Here is a 17,198-nt window from a genome sequence, read left to right on the forward strand (position 1 = left end):
CCTAAGGGGACATTTACCCAGTCAATATGAGGATAGTTGAAATCACCCATTATTATTGTATTTTCTAGTTTTGTAGCCTCTTAGCATTTCATAGTCACTGTTACCATGCTGGTCAGGTGGTTGCTGTCAATATGCTTATTGCTAATACTCTTATTAAAAGCATGTAATTTCTATCCACAGAAACTCTATAGTGCAGTTTGATTCATTTAAGATTTTCATCTTATCTGACTACGCTTTTATAACATAGTACCTCTCCCTCTCCCGTGTCCCCCCCGCGTGACCTACTCTGTCATTCCTATGTCTTTTGTACCATGCTATTATCATGTCCCATTGATTATTCTCATTCCACCAAATTTCTGAGACGCTTTTTATATCAATTTCCTCATTTAATGCCTGGCACTCTAGTTTACCCATCTTAGCATTTAGACTTCTAGCATTTGTACATAAGCACTTGTATATTTTGTCAATATTTAGTTGCTGGCTTTCATGTGTTATGCTTATGTGGGACTCTTACATTTGATTGTTCATTCCTAGCTTCTACCTGTACTTCAACTTCTTTCCTCTCTTCTATACTAGGACATAGAGTTGCCCCTTTAAACAAATTCACCCCTAATGGATGTTTCTGCCCAAACCATGTGCTCCTCTCAAGCTGTTGCCTTTCTTCCAGGCTTTAGTGTAAAACAAATCCTCTACAACCTTATTTTCTGTGCTAGCAGTCTAGTTCCATTTTGGTGGTTGTCTGACAACCATCAATTTCTCATTTCTGTCATGATAGCAGACAATGGTGAGTGGATGGCAAAGACCCGCAGAAATTTTTTTTAAACTTAGCATTCAGCACCGTTTCCTCATACCAAATGTAAAGTTGGTTTGTCAGTAGTGCATATATTAGTTTATGACCAGCATCTCAGAACAAGATTAATTTAAAATAGGAAACTAGAGTTATATTGAGATGTGTTGTATTTTGCTCTAGGACTCCAAGCATCTAGTTAGGTAAGGAAGAAATCAAATTGAGAATTACAGAAACTGATTCTGTCAACAAATTGCTACATCATCATGTCCGAACACCTCAAATTACAATATGCAAGCTCCTCAACAGGATTTGATTATGACTGCACCACATTGCATTTTACTGTTGCTGGAGATCCCAGTTATAGATGGAGACTAAGGATCTCCTCTAACACAAACATTACAAATCCTAAAATCCTAGAAGGTCTCGTGAGGCCTTGAAAAAAAATTTGTTGTAACAGATTTTGCCACTAGGTCTCAGCCTGGACTCAGCCTTACTAAAACTTGTGTTCTCTTCATTTAGATTGTTTAAGCCTAAATTTAATTTAGTTTCAGTTTCTAAATATATTAATCACCAGAAGTGCATCTGTGCTTTATGCACCCTTATAAAATGTTACACAGTATATTGCTCATCCTTCCATGACACTATAAGAACGAAGTGCCAAACCCAAATAAAATTCCAACACTTCAGACACTCTCCTTGCAAGGAGCAAGGAGAGGAGTCTTGCATCATGTCCAGAAGAGTTAAATTCAGGTTCTGGCAGACCACTGAGTTCAGACAAGCTGACTTCTGTCAGTTAATGGTGGCAGCTAAAAGGAAGGATAGCAAGCGAGGCAACCTCTCAAGTAGCCTGTTACCAACCCTTTAGGGCTCTTAAAAAAAAAAAAAAGACCAGAGTCCTGAATTCCATCTGGAAACTTACAGGTATACAGCATAACTGAGGGGTACTGATGTTATGCTTGTAACTAGCACTGTAACAGTCGGAGAAAAAAAAGACATGTCCACATTGCTCACTGAAATCACCATCATGTTTGCAAATGCACATTAGGCCACACTAACAGCCTGTATGCCCCACTTGTTTGCTTCTCAGAGTCATCTCCATGCCATTTTTGAGGCTTCTCCAAAACATGGAACAGTCAGCCAGAGTCTAGACTCTGAAGCCCCTAGCCTCTAATCATATTCCTCATGAAGTCTCATCTCAGAAATAATCACAAGCAGCAAGTCAATAGCTGTATTTCAAAAAGACAGTTATTTACTTTGTTGGCTTCCCAGAGCCACCTGCATACAATGAAGTGTTTTAATTGCACGCTCTTTGGGCAAGCTGCGTTTCAGTTGCAAGGTATGGGTCTTGTACACTGTCAGTGCTTAGAAAATGCAATAATTACATTATACATGGTTGTTGCTAACACAGCTTCAACTATAGCATGGTCAGAATCAAAACACTGACTATTCTGCTAGCCTTGTATTAGCTCGAAAAAAATTAGAGGATTAAGATTAGGAGACATGAAAGAGAGGAAATCATTCAAAGAAGGGGATGAAAGAGCTACAGCGCTTAAAATGTAAATGACTGGAAGATGGGGAACTTCATTTTAGCATTAGTGTGTCTGGTCATTAAGTGTTTTGAAATACACCACCACTCAAGGTACTTTAAATCCAAAGTAATCTTTCATGATTAATAGCCACTTGAAGCAGATTCATTTTCAAGCTTCTTAAAAAGTTTGTTTCTCACATGCGTGTGCCACTGGTGCTGACTGATTGGTCAGTCAATGGTCATGAGTGCTGACTGATAAAAACCATAGTATTCAGAGATGAAAACAAGCATTTTTGGGCAGCTAAAACCACAAGACATTAGAGACTCTGGAAATAATTTTTTAATAAGATGTTGATCAAATACTGGGCTTACCAATTTTAAAAAGCAAGCATTTAAGACAGTAACTGCATGAAATTTATTAATTTAGCATTTATGCTCTGCACAGCCATTAAGATAACTAAAGTTCAGTTACTACTTATCCAGTTATCCAAGATGGCAAGGATTAGGAGTGTGCTATCTGCAGCACTCTGCTTTTGCAGAGAGAAAGAGGTAACTTGTTTCATTCAACAGTAACCCTTCTGGTCATTTACAAGCCAACGACTGGCTACAACTAGTTCCATTAAACTTACTGGGAAAGCAAAGATGGAAACTGCAACATGGCGCCTCAGGGACAGAGGTTATGTGAAGAGGACAATAAGAACTGTCTACAATTTTGAAGCTTGGGTGCCTAAAGTTAGGCACCTAGACAAAAGTGGGAAAGGTTCAGCACTCTTGAAAGTGAGACCATTTGTTTAAGTGGCCCAATTTTTCAGAGATGCTGAGCATCCCAACATCCAGTTATTTAGGTGCTTACAGTAGGCACTGACCCTTGAAAATGCTGGCCTATGCCAAAAGAATTTAAATTACAGCCTGTGACTATCATTACTACATAATTTGCATAAACATTAGGTATTCGTACCTTCTGTTCAAATGAAGCTCCATAATAGCCATCGTTCAACCCAAAAATTATTTCATTTGGGTTTTGAGCATGTATCTGTAGTTAAACAAAACAAAAAAAACAAAACACACCAATGACATTAGGGATAACTTAGTTTACCTGCAATCAAGCTTAATATTAATTGCTATTTTTATGACTGTTACCTTTTCAGTTCTTCCTTCTAGTGCTAATAGTGTCCATGAGGGAATTGAACTATTGCCATAGAGAACACACATGACTTTCATACCTCTAAACAGGAAATGGCTGAATGCTCAGTGATTATTCCATCTTCCAAGATGGGAAATAAAAAAAATTTGCCTTAACCACTATATAGCACCAAGAATTATTTACAGTATCAGATAAATGAGTCTTCCTCTTTCCTAGAGCCAGAAGTAGAAAAATAGTAGGAAGATCGAAAATAATAAAAAACAAACAAGGAAATAGCTCATTCAGACAGCTCAGTCATAAAGGAGCCAATTTTCAGCAGATAATCACAGTTAGATCGATCATATTCTTTGTTGTTTATGGCTCAACACAAAACTGTAGCATTAAGTGTGTTAGCTGAGGGGTCAAGGTTATTTATAAACAAAAAAGGTAGTGTTAGAGAATATTCTCTATAGGCCTATTCCCTTGGTGCAATGAAATGAAACAGAACACTGAAAATCATCTTCTGCACAGAAAGTACTGGATCCAACAACAAATGCTTTTTCATTACAAGTCTATTTTATAAATAATGTTGACATTTCAAACCATTTCCATCTTTTAAAGCTGTAGATTCGTTTTAGAACGGCAAACTCAAAGAGCAAGAGAGAGACCAGGGCAGGACATTCATCTAAGAAACTTAGTTGAAAACCAAGTGTGTCAACCTATTGTGATTACAACCAGACAGACACCTGGCATTTGTTTCATCAGTTATGGCTCTCTAAGTATCTCCCTTTTACATCAATTAAAAGTTTAAAGAAAATGTTAAAACTGTTAACGACGTGCATTTATGTAAAATTGCAACTAAAGATTCCACTTGTTCCATAAGACCCACAAATACTAACCAGAGGCTCTCAACCCATCATTGCATCACGACCCCCTTCTGACAAGAAAAATTACTACATGACCCCAGGAGGGGGATCTGAAGCCTAAGCCCCACGTGGGGGTCCAAAGCCCGAACCCCACTGCCCAGGGCAGGGGGCCAAAGCAGAAGCCCAAGGGCTTAAGCCCCAGACGGGGGGCCTGGAATCTGAGCCCCACCACGAGGGGCTCTTCAGACCCAGGCAGTGGGGCGTGGTGGTTCAGGCCCAGGCTCCAGGTCCAGGCTCCGGCAAGTCTAATGCCAGTCCTGGTGACCCCATTAAAATGGGGTCCTGACCCAGTCTGAGATTCACTGTACTAAACCCATGCCAAACAGCTGATTTCCTAGGACTAGAGAAGAACGGGGGGGGAAGGTTCCAAGGTTAACACCAGCCTCTTGGTTTCTTAGTCTGTAAGTGGATTGAAGATTTTTATGCCAAGGGCATTGTTGGCATTCTAGTACTACTAGCACAGTCTAATTAGAAAAGCTAAAGAAAGTAAACTGTGATCACATACAGAGTAATAATGTTACGCACTCTCTCTCACTTGGAGCTACTACTGCGATTACAAAGCTCAAACAGCTGCAGCAACTTTAATCCCCAAGAAATTTCACAACATAAAAGCCTTTCATGTTGTGTCCATCCCTATTATTTAAAGCTCCTTAAAATGAGGAGAGCTACCCATACTGGCAGCCCCTTTGTAAGTAGTTTTATTCCATAATTAAGATACAGTGTTTACTATATTTTATCATTTTCCTTCTCTTCAGTCTGTTTGTAGCCTTGATCTTACAACTTTTTTTCCCTTAAACAAAGGCTTTTAGCTACTTAATCCACAAATTGAGAAAACATGCTTTTAATTTTACCTGCTGACCCAAGTATTTTAGTCCATCTAGATTGACTTTCCATTCGATCAACAGCTGATAGAGCTCTTTCTTGCCACCCCAGATCCTCACCAGAAAACATGACACAGATGTATCAAGGCGATCAGGCATTATTCCAAAGTCAAGACTCCTCCATGTTGGATTCTGTTGATAAGTAAAATAAAGATGTAGGAAGAACAACATTCTTTGGCGTTATTTCAGTTTAACATACAGTGTGTTTAAAATTTAAAGAGGCCAAGTATTTATGTCAAACTTCCAGACTGCAAGAACTGAAGTAACACCCTGCAAGATCAACGGTCTACTAAGTTACACATGAGAAGGCTCAAGCCATCAGAGACACTGCTCCTTCATTATTCACAACATTCCCTTTTCTGATCAAGATTCCTGGTTTGGCTCCCATTTCCATCTGCTGCTGCAAGCGTGCAGGCTTTCAGACCAACTACTATTTCCTTCCATTATGAGATGCCAGGAAATTACTTCATTAACTTCCTTTTGCCACAATAGGCACTTTTTCAAGAAATACAAATACTAGTATTTTTAGAAAATGGGAGTAGCGTGAAGACTGTTCCATACTCAACATCTGGCTTCTAAAAAAAGAGCTGTAGTTTATATTAACACTGATTTACTTCCCATTAACTGAATTTGGTTTAACTATTAATGGGGGTTTGTTCCTATTCCCCTTCACCCCTCAACTCTGCAATGCTGACACCAAGCCCTGAGTGCTGCCACCTTCTGAGGAGCTCTCTTTATTCTAGAAATTTGGAGAGCCAGCCAGACAAGTCCAGACCTTAGGGTTTGACAAAAACCAGACTTAAAATCCTGCTGACTAATTTCTCTGAATTTAGAGGTTTCAAGTGTCTTGAGAATTTTGAATAATCACAGTACCACTATATTTAAGAAATTATGAAAAGCAGTCATAACATGCTGCAAGCTTAAACATGCATATTAGTGATTAATAGGTCAGAATGAGAAGACTCCAAAGGGTATCTATTTCCTTCCGTAAGTTTTACATAAGTCCCTGTCACCTTACCCACCTCTTGAATTTTTCCTAGCAAGAAAGACCTATTTATATATATCTGTTGCTGGCTACCATCATAACAGGAAATTAAATACTGATGGAGTACTTGGCAGTTATATGGGAACTTGCTAAAATGTGCTACTTTAAGATTTGCAGCACTGTTAGTAGTGATTGCATCACTTAGCCTTGTGTTTCTTTGGATAGACCCCCAGTTTATAATTAAGTTTCCATTTCAGACTAAATACAGCAGAATTCTAGATATAAAAAAGATCCCAAAGAAAACCCAACAGGTTTGGACAACTGGGGGAGGTCGGTCAAATCAGCAGATCTTCAAATGTGTACAAGTTCTCCTGACTTCAGAATGTTTTCAAATCCTGCTGGATAGCTCCCCATTTTGCTACCAAACCCTCATATGCTAAAGTCCAAGTTCAGCACTCAGACTCAATTTAAACTTCCAGGAAGGTAACAGATCTTTGGACTTAACAGCAAAGTGATGCACAGATAAGAAATTTGACTTATGCTACTTCAACACCAATATTTTCCCTAATACTGTAAAAGAGAGACTTACATATCTCTGGAAAGTATCTGAAACTTGTCTAACCACCAGCATTTTCAGCCTCTTAGGGCTATGTAAATACCACTGAAATCAATAAAAGTACTCACTGAGTTCAGAATATTTGCAAGAGGAAGGACTGCAGGATCAGATACTTGTTTGTAAGCTTCAGACTACACTGAAGCCATCTACAGACTGTTAGCACAATTTTAATTTTCAGTTTCTAGGACGTAAGTTTCTTAAACTGTAAGCTCTTGAAAGTAGGGACCATATTTCCACACAACACAGATATTCCCTAATTACCACCTATACTACAAGATTATATAAAGTTTGCAGCAGCTCTAGTCCTTCCAATACAGTTCGCTAGCAGTACTAAGACACTATTCTGAAGCTCTACAGCTCAGATTTTTAGAACTTCTTGTTTTTATTCATCCACATCAAAATAACTTTGAAAACAGTTCTCAAATTCACTGTTAAAGCCTAACTGGAATTTATTAAGCTACATTCTTCCCTCCTATTGATATTGGCATCTGTGGCATTACTCGTAAGTGTTAGGCTTCTGGCTTTTATATGTAAGTTGGCTTTAAGGGCAAGGGAGGAAGGAGAATAATAATTATACTTGTTTGTTTGTTTTGCGACATCTGGAAGACAGGAAAACAATTGTTTATGGACTTTGCTGACAGCTGTCAGAAAAAGTAGGTCACGTTTTGAGTCTAGATGGCATGACCATTTCTCATTAAAAACATTTGATTGTAGGGTTTATGCAGCACCAATAATACCTGGCACTGTATGTACCACCACTGCACCTAGCTCTTCCAGAAAGTGAAAACTGAGTCAGACTAGTGCTGAAGCCATCTGCTAAATAATTTACGTAGTTTGTCAGATGATTTATCCTTTTCAGTTTTTAAACAGAATACATTTTGTAAAGCTTTTAACATGGGAACAGACTAGAAAAAAATGCACACATTAAAGTGAGTTACCCTGGAGTGTTTTGTTTAGTTCTATTAACTCAGATTTTTTTGAAGCGATGTTTTATATTGGTAATTTGTTGAATTGTTACTGCTATTCAGTAACGCCACGTCTAGTGATTTCCACACATTTGAACAGGACTTGGAATGAGCACGAGAATGTGATATTTTCTTTCCCAAAGCTATCAAAGGCTGACATGATTTCCTTTACGAGACTCATTCTGGGAAGTTATAACCAAGATACCCCAAACAGAGGGAGAGTGAGACAATCACTTATCCAAGAGAAGCCAGTTCTGAACATTGCATAGAATTGTGACCTGCTGGTAAGCAGAAATAAGTTTATTTCCTCCCCATCTCCCTGTACCTAGGCCTAGCACAAGGAAGAACAGACAAGTATTCAAGGAAGCCCTCCTAACAGAGGAGGCAATAGCTCACAGCATTACTCCTCACCAACCTTTGGGTCAAGGATCATCTTTTGGGAGAGGGAGGAAGGGATGAAGACAAGAAACTCCTTCATATTTTGAGATACAGCTACCGAAGTGCATTTGTGGCCTTGAGCTCACGCACTTGGACGCTGATTAGTAGGACTGGACACATCACACTTAAAGTTGACTCTCCATAGCTGCATAGACTGGATAGGCAACATCATGCTTATCCAGAGTTACATTTCAGATGCACTATTTTCTTAGAGCTTTAACACTTAGTAGTAGTTAGCAATACTAGCGTGACCAAAGGATATAAATAGCAAGACCCACCATAGCCATCTATATTTGGAAGCAATAAGAAAATAGGTGCAAAGTCACCAACTGCATCTATTTGGTTTTTATCTCCACTCTCTAACCAGTGCAGTTCTGTTGTTGCTAGCACCAGTAGAAGTGTTGGTATACACAGAGCAGCTTCTTTGCTACTATGACATGATAGGGCAGCCTAGGTGTTGGTCTTTTTAATGTTGCCAGCATTACTAGTAATGGTAGCGCTACCTCAGTGCTGGAGTATGGCAAAATCTTCAGGAGTAAGGACTTCAGGACTTGAACTGCAAAAAAAAACCCCACACTACTCTGAGGCTAATATGAGAGCTGCCCCCATTACCCATATACCAAGGCTAAAAACAATTTTCTTGCGAGAAGCTCTGCTTCTCACCATTCATGCTGGGAAGGGTAGTGTTGGGGTGTGGCATAGTCTGGATTGATTTAGATTAAAGAGATATAAAAATCACCATTTTAATCATGATTGAAACAGCAAGTGGTGACCCTTGATCTAAATCATTAATTTTAATCATGTTTTGCATTTGTACTTGAGTTATTTTCTTAAGAAATGTTGATTCTCATTGGTTAGTAGCCCTTAAAACATGTTTTGCAACTAAATATAATCTTTACACTAAATTTGGCACTTTTTTTTTTGCACTATCCAAGAGGATATACTACATCTTAAACACAATTTTCAATTTTTATCCCCCCCCCCAGACACACACACATTTGTTATGTTAAGAAATGCATCATTCACCATTTTCTATTTACTAGATTGGTAATTTTTTTGCTTGCAATTATATCAAGCTCTGTTTGGATGTAAATTCAATTAAAATGCACAAACATTTTAATTTATTTAAAATTAACTTCGTAAATTGGATGGCTACATAAGAAAAAAGTTTACCCACAAGTTTATTCAAAACATGTTATTGAGAGCAGGTATGTGCCAAGTCAAAAAGAAGGGCAAAAAAAAAGAAAAAAAAAAAAAAAAAAAGGTTATTTGCCTAGATTCATAACAAGCAAGATTTCCTTGACTCCCTCCCTCCACCACAACCACATCTCCTGTTTGAAGTTCAAGTTGTGTCTTCAAAGATGACCTCACCCTTCTTGATCATAAATCTCCCATCTGTTTTGCTCAACTGCTAGGTTTCACAGAATCATGGAATATCAGGGTTGGAAGGGACCTCAGGAGGTCATCTAGTCCAACCCCCTGCTCAAAGCAGGGCCAATCCCCAACTAAATCATCCCAGCCAGGGCTTTGACAAGCCTGACCTTAAAAACCTCTAAGGAAGGAGATTCCACCACCTCCCTAGATAACCCATTCTAGTGCTTCACTACCCTCTTAGTGAAAAAGTTTTTCCTAATACCCAACCTAAACCTCCCCCACTGCAACTTGAGACCATTACTCCTCATTCTGTCATCTGGTAGCACTGAGAACAGGTTCTCTCAGCCAAGAGTGTCAACTGCACTGTTAGACTTTAAAAGGTACAACTTGAAACAGTTTTAAGAAGTGAGTTAGCAGTAGTTTCATACTACGCCTGCCCCAAATCCCCTTTATCGTTTTTCTGTGGATTTACAGATGCATTTGCAGGGTTCTGGGGTTTTGGTCTGCTCTGAAATATTGCTATCCTCTGTTGTCAACGCATGCAATGATCCAACTAACTATACAAAATATATACTTTGTCAAATGCGTAACAAACAAAAAGAGAGACCTTCCAGTTAGTAATTGTAGGTGCTACTTTTAACAGTAATTAAAACGGTAGCTGGATAATTCAGATTTACATGACATTAAGTTGATAACATCTCCCTCAGGGAGACCCTCAGGTTGTCATTAATCCAAAACATTGCCCCTTTTACTCCATAAGAGCATGAACCTTCGGGAGTGGACAATGAGATCCAGCTGTACTAGTTTAGTTGTGTCTGGAAAATGGAAGAAAAGACTGTTTCAGATGTTTTACTACAAACTAAGTGCAATATTTCAGCATTAAGTAAGCCTACACATTAGGAGATAAGAGTGAAGCACAAGAGTTTCTATATAAGTTCACCAATATTAAATCAACTTACCAGGGAGTTCTTGATCACTTCACTCCTATAAAATTCTAAGAGAGAAAAGAATTAAGTGAGTAGAGAAATTCAGCCCATTTTCAACCTTTTGGTACAATGTCAATATTTCTGCTACAGTACAAATACTTGTTCTTTAAATGAGAACTGTTCTGTAAAACAAGTCCTAGAAGTATATTCTTGCAAAAGGTAACTGATGCATTAGTTCTAGTAGAAACTGAATCAAATTTTACCAAAAAAGATCAAAACTGAGCTTGCCAATGTTCAGATCTAAACAAGACCAATTCTCCCCCCCCCCACTAATGGCACTTTGTCATCCCATTTCTCCACTTGTAGCTTGAAGTAGAAGGCAAGAACCAATACATGGAGGAAAAAAAAAAAACATTCAAAACATGCTCACCAGGAACAGGCAAGACTAAACATACATTGCCGTTTAGGGACTCAGTATTCCACAATTGTTGTCTGGAGCTTAGTTACCATGGTGATAAGCATCTTGGAAGAATTTAAGATAGATTGTGCCTGTTCCTGGGATGCAGTAGCAGCTAGGTCAGATGTAGGAGAAATGGAATGTTTGTTCAAGAGTTGGTTCAGTTTGACTGAGCCTGCCTGCTCCTAATCTTTCAGTTGCCTATCAATGCATTAGGCAAATACTGCAGGGCACATCAGCTGCTCAGAGTCAGAGCAGACCAAGCCTTGAAGCCCTAATCCGAACAAATTTAGAGAGAGAGGCAGTGCCTCACTGTGCAGGTAACTAGCTGCTTTATATATAAGGATACCTATTCTGCTAGCAGCCCAACTAGTGGTACCGGCGTAGTCTAAGCAGACAACTCACGCAGCTTGACAGCTGCGAGATTAACAGTTGGGTCTATCTGCTGATAGAAAATGTGGAAGCTTTCATTGTTTATCTTTAGCTCATCTGAAAATACAAATGAATTTTAATGGTATCAAGTCACCAGGAAATAAAACGAATTCAAGGTAGGACGAACTTCAAAAAAAATTGAACAAGGAGCATCAGTGTAGTTTGTACAGGAAGATGGAGTTACGCGATAAGTGTTGACAATAGGCCCTTACCTTTACATATCTTAGTGTTATCACACAAATGAAGAGTGAAGTACGTATCCAGAAGGCGATAACCATTCCTATTAACAATGTTACGTGCAGCAATATTCCGTAGGTGACGAAGCCGCCGCTAAAAAATAAAATAGGACATTGAGGAGCAGGAGTTAAAACTGTACATTCAGTTTATGTCTGTGGATAGGTGCTTTATTCTAGAAGGAGGCCATTAATAGGGGCCTGTTTAGACTTCAAAAAAAAGTATTCAAATAAAAAGACTACATTTTGCTAGAAAAACCAGTTCAACTAGCTATGAAGACAAATGTACAAAATAGCAGGTATGGAGATGGAATGAACAGTAATTAGCAGCCTCTAACTCAGGGGTGGACAAACTTTTTGGCCCAAGGGCCACACTGGGGTTACAAAACTGTATGGAGGGCCAGGTAGGGAAGGCTGTGCCTCCCCAAACAGCATGACCCCACCCAGCCCCTCCCACTTTCTGCCCACGCCCCTCCGACCTGACCATCCACCACCTCCCTCCCCTGTACCTCCCCAACCACCCTTGGACCTCCACCCCCTATCCAAACCCCTCCTGCCCATCCCTGACTACCCAACTATCAACCCCTGCCCCATGACGACCCCTGGGCCCCATCCTATCCCCCCATTCCCCAGCCTGACTCAGAACCTCTGCCCATCAACCCCCCTCATCCCTGACTGCCCCCAGGAATCCCCGCCCCTTATCCAACCCCCCGGGTCCATCCCCCTTACCATGCCGCTCAGAGCAGCATGTCTGGCTGCCACACTGTCCATCCAGAGCTAGAGATGTAGCTGCTCCACTCAGCAGGAGCACACGGCTCCGCTGCCCAGAGCGCTGCCCAGAGCGCTGCCCACACGGCAGCATAACTATGGGGGGGGGGACAGGAGGGGCTGGGGGGCTAGCCTCTCCAGCCAGGACAGTCCCGTGGGCCACATGTGGCCCACAGGCCATAGTTTGCCCACCTCTGCTCTAAATATTCAGAGTAAACAAGCACCCATGACTGCCTGAGAAGTTATTCTGTTCTTAGTTCTGCTCTGGTGCACCACTTTTATTCTATATAGTTTTTTCTACCATGTTCATCACCATAGTGTGATTGCCTTCCACTCATGTAGCTTTATGCATTACTAACATCTGCCAGCTGCTGAAACAGTAATGCCACCAAAATGTTCTTTATCCACTACCAACAAAGCTGAAAGATTCCAAGTTAGGAACTATACTATTTTGGAAAGATACTGCTGGCAACACAAGGGGAACAAGCAGCTGTAAAATAAAAAGTCACCAAAAAAGCCAAACTAGAGATATGTGATTGGCTAAAAAAGCTGCCCAAATTCATAAAAACATAACAGCCATACTGAGTCAGACCAACAGTCCATCTTGCCCAACATCCTGTCTTCCAACAGTGGCTGGTGCCAAATGCCTCAGGGGGAATGAACAGAGCATGGCAATTATTGAGTGATCCATCCTGTGATCCAGTCCCAGTTTACGATAGACAGTGGTTTAGGGACACCCAGAGCATTGGGTTGCTGACCCTAACCGACTTGGCTAATAGACATTGATGGACCTATCCTCCATGAATTTACTTAAATTCCTTTTTTTTAAGAGCTTACTGTATATACTTGTTCATAAGCCAAATTTTTTTGGTAGAAGAGTGACACAAAGAGCAAGGGTCAGCTTATAAATGGGTCTACACAAAAAAATTGATGATTTTAAACTCTATGGAATCATTTAATTGAATATCTAATACATTATTGTTTGTTTACCCGGAGCATCTGCAGGCATGGAGCCCCTCAGTTCCCTGTGGCCACAGTTCGTTGTTCCCAGCCAACGGGAGCTGGCTGCAGCTCCCATTGGCTGGGAACAGCAAATTGCAGACACTGGGAGCTGAGGGGCTCCGTGCTTGTGAACACTCCAGGTAAACAAAACATCCAGGCCCACTAGCTGCTCACCCTAATGGGCCACAAGCCAAAGTTTGCCAACCCCTAAAATATACAGTCGGCTTATGAAAGGGTCACAGTTTTTGCTATTTTTAACCTAACCATTTTGGTGGGGGCGGCTTATAAAATGAACGGGCTAATAAATGAGTATATTCTGGCCTTCAGAACATCCAATGAGTTCCACAGATTGACTGTGCATTGTGGAAAGAAGTACTTCTTTATGTTTGTTTTAGACCTGCTGCATATTAATTTCATTGGATGACCCCTGGTTCTCGTGTTATGTGAAGGGGTAAATAACACTTCCTTAGTCACTTTCTCCACACCATTCATGATATTTTAGACCTTAGTCATATCCCCTCCCCAGTCATCTCTTTTCCAAGATGAACATTCCCAGTCTTTTTGTCTTTCATTATTTAGGGGTATAGAACGGCTTCTGTATATCTTTGTTGCCCATCTTTGTACTTTGTCCATTTCTTTTGAGATGGGGCAACCAGAACTGCACTGTGAAAGCTAAGAATATATGGCAATATAAACAAAAACACATTAATCTCATTCTAGGAAGACAGACTTCCCTGTAATGATGGATAATTAGTGAACCAGGCTCAAGAAAATTCTCATTGGGTTGGCTAAATTTTTTATATGAAAAAAGTTACTGTTCAGCATTTATTGATTTTGTCCAAGCTAAGAGGAAATGACTAACCATTGTCCATACTGAATGAAATGACAGATTGCATCACTTATGGTCACTTTCAGTTTGTTTCTCTGACTAGCACTATGTTGTTTGTGGTTCAAGTACTCCAGAAAATGTTACCTCTGAACTAAAGTAATATACTTGATTTTTTTAAATGATTTCATTGAACTATTTGAATACTGTACTGTATCAGGTTCCAATAAAATCAGAGTCTTAATCCTAGATTTTGGGCCAAGGTTATGCAATAGTTTGCTGTCAAGTCCAAACACGGTTCACAGTTGTGACCAAGCTTCTCATTTTCACAACACGCTAAGCTCTAGAAGTCTGACCTTCGTGCATAGCCATTTTTATCACAATGTACAAAATTTTACACAGTCTCCAATTACACTCAAGTCAAAAACCCTTTTCCCCAGAAGCAGTCATTTTACCCAAGTACATACATTTTTATTTTAAAAACAAAAAACCACATTCCACATAGTTAAACACTTCATGGCCCCATTTTAAGGATTCCACTGAGCCACTGTACAGCTAGAAGAGATATGAAGAAATTGTCAAAGAAGTCAGCACTTACATTAAGAAAACTGGCTACAATCCAGACACTGTAGCGTTTGTGCCAATTTCAGCTCTAAGCAGCTGCCATTTGATCCTCAACACTTGTAAAACTTTTCACTGGATCCCTAGTATATTTCAAAGAAGTCTGTTTGCTAGTAGTTCATTATGTAAATACAAATATTCCTCTTGACTAGATTCACTTTACTACAGTTCCTCATCCTCTCAACCTATTTCATATGCCCTGTCTGAGGCACAAACTGAACTTCTTATTAACACTGTTTTACAGGAACAATTTTTCAGTTTATTTTAGTTTCTCAGCAACAAATAAGAGCTTTAATACTAAATTTCAGAATCAGGAAAACATTCTTAATTAGTCTAAAACTGGCCAGATCATGAATCTGAACCAGAGGACAGTGGTATTTAGCTTGTAATATTAATATTGCAGAATATATGGGAAGCCATCACTTAACTTTGAGTCTCATGCAAAAATACAAGCTTGAAGGGCAAATTAACGAAGGAGAAAGGAAGTTCTCCCTCAATACTTGTATGGCTTCCCCATCACTGTTACACTGTAGTGTGTCAGATTTAATATATTTTTTCTTATCTTTTAATATCTCACCTACACTAAAAGTCAATGGAGTGATCAGTCATCCTGTACTTATGAACTACTATTCCAAAAATCAAAGCTAGGACAGTTCATGCAGTATGTGAAACAGAAGCTACTGGTAGTATTACAAGCAGACTGTGCTTCTGATTTTAAATAAACTGTAGTGATTCACAAACAATCATAATACAATGTTAAGAGTTTTTCATTTTACACCAAACCAACTGATACTTTCAGCTCTCTAAAGCTAGCAGTTTTTAAACACAATAAAAAGGTATACAAGTGTGCATATTCAAGATCAGCTTTGTGCCCCTGGCACACCACATTTCAGAAGCCTTCTCTATCCCCATTCTATAGTTTTGATTCTAGATTTCTCATTGTGCCTTCCAAAAGGCTCTCCTAATTCTTCCAACATACACTTCCCACCAAAGCAGTTTAAACAAATAACCTACAAGTCCTAGACTGCACAGACATTGGAGAACGTGACATCTAACAGAAAAATGGTGATGGCTAAAAGTTGGTCTCCCCACTGCCAATAAGACCAACAGTAGACCCCAACTGTCACATGGAGATACTGAGAAGCATTAACAAGAAATAATCCATGGAGCAATATCAGACAACTCAGAGTATGCCTGCACTGTAAACAGATCTGTAGGACCTGTGCCTGTGAACTTAGTGTTTCCAAGCCTGCGTGTCCAAACTGCATTGTAAACCTGGGTCTCTTAACTGTGCTGCACAAAGTGGTACAGACCTGGCAGATGCCATGCGGTTGATGCTCCTCCTGCCTGTTGCCGTAACTGCAGATTCCCCATAAGTAGACCAGTGCTTTTGGATTAGAGAGTCACAAGCATAAATGGATGGGATCACATCATGCAGCTTGAGATATGCAACAGTGGCTCCAGAACTTCTGCACAAAGCAGCAGACATTCCTGGAGCTTTGTGAGTAGCTTGTTGTCCAAATCCTCCAGCATCAGGACATATGCACGAGGGAGGGTGTATCGGCCCAGAAACAGATTGCCATAGCCATCCATAAACTGTCTACCCCAGACTATTACACATCTGTAGCTAACCAATCTGGTGTTGCAAGTGCACTGTTGAGGTTGTGGTAATGAGGTTTTTAAATTACAGTCCTGAGCGCTTCATCAAAAGGCAGTGTGCATTAACGATGTCCCTGAAATAAATGCTGGTTTTTAGAATACAGGCTGTCCAAAATGCACCAGGGCCATCCATGGGACTCATGTGCTCCTTGCGGTGGGTAAACTATGGGCACCTACACCAAAGAGGTCACTACTCCATCATTATGCAGGCCCTAATCAACCAGAGAGACAGGTTTATGGACACTAACATGGGATGTGCTGGCTTGAGTGCATGATGGGAGTTTTCCAAAACAGCAGGACTATTTCCACCAACTGATAATTTTATCAATGGAGTCACTATCCCTCTTGTTAATCTAGGGCAGTGGTTCTCAACCTGAGGTCTGCAGACCCATGGGGTCCATGGATTATGTCTAAGGGGTCCATGAAAGACAAACTGAAAACAGAACAGAATTCACCTCTCTCTCTCTCTCTCTCTCTCTATATATATATACATATATACATATATATACACACACACACACAGCAACTGGATAGCATAGTGGTTAAGAGCGCCGCCCTTTGATACGGGAGACCGCCCTTTGATACGAGAGACCGGGGTTCAAATCCCGGTTGGTACCCAACTTTCCAGTAGGGGTCCTTGGGCAAAAG

The 17,198-nt window shown here is 40.1% G+C and overlaps 1 protein-coding gene across 4 annotated transcripts in view; it reads right to left on the reverse strand.

Annotated features, from left to right (window-relative positions):
• UVRAG (UV radiation resistance associated) overlaps positions 1–17,198 on the reverse strand; it is a 160,870-nt gene that overhangs the window by 125,530 nt on the left and 18,142 nt on the right. The window contains exons 2-5 of one of the 4 annotated variants that reach the window (XM_075061809.1): positions 11,654–11,771; positions 10,586–10,620; positions 5,219–5,380; positions 3,277–3,351 (exon numbers count right to left, since the gene is read on the reverse strand). In XM_075061809.1, the coding sequence (XP_074917910.1) occupies positions 3,277–3,351; positions 5,219–5,347 (204 nt within the window). In that variant the 5' untranslated portion in view covers positions 5,348–5,380; positions 10,586–10,620; positions 11,654–11,771. Of the gene's footprint in view, positions 1–3,276; positions 3,352–5,218; positions 5,381–10,585; positions 10,621–11,653; positions 11,791–17,198 lie in introns of those variants that run through there. The other 3 variants (XM_075061811.1, XM_075061808.1, XM_075061810.1) reach the window with 3 other exon arrangements.

This window comes from Chelonoidis abingdonii, chromosome 1 (genome assembly GCF_003597395.2).
Source record: "Chelonoidis abingdonii isolate Lonesome George chromosome 1, CheloAbing_2.0, whole genome shotgun sequence".
Classification (NCBI taxonomy): Eukaryota; Metazoa; Chordata; order Testudines; family Testudinidae; genus Chelonoidis; species Chelonoidis abingdonii.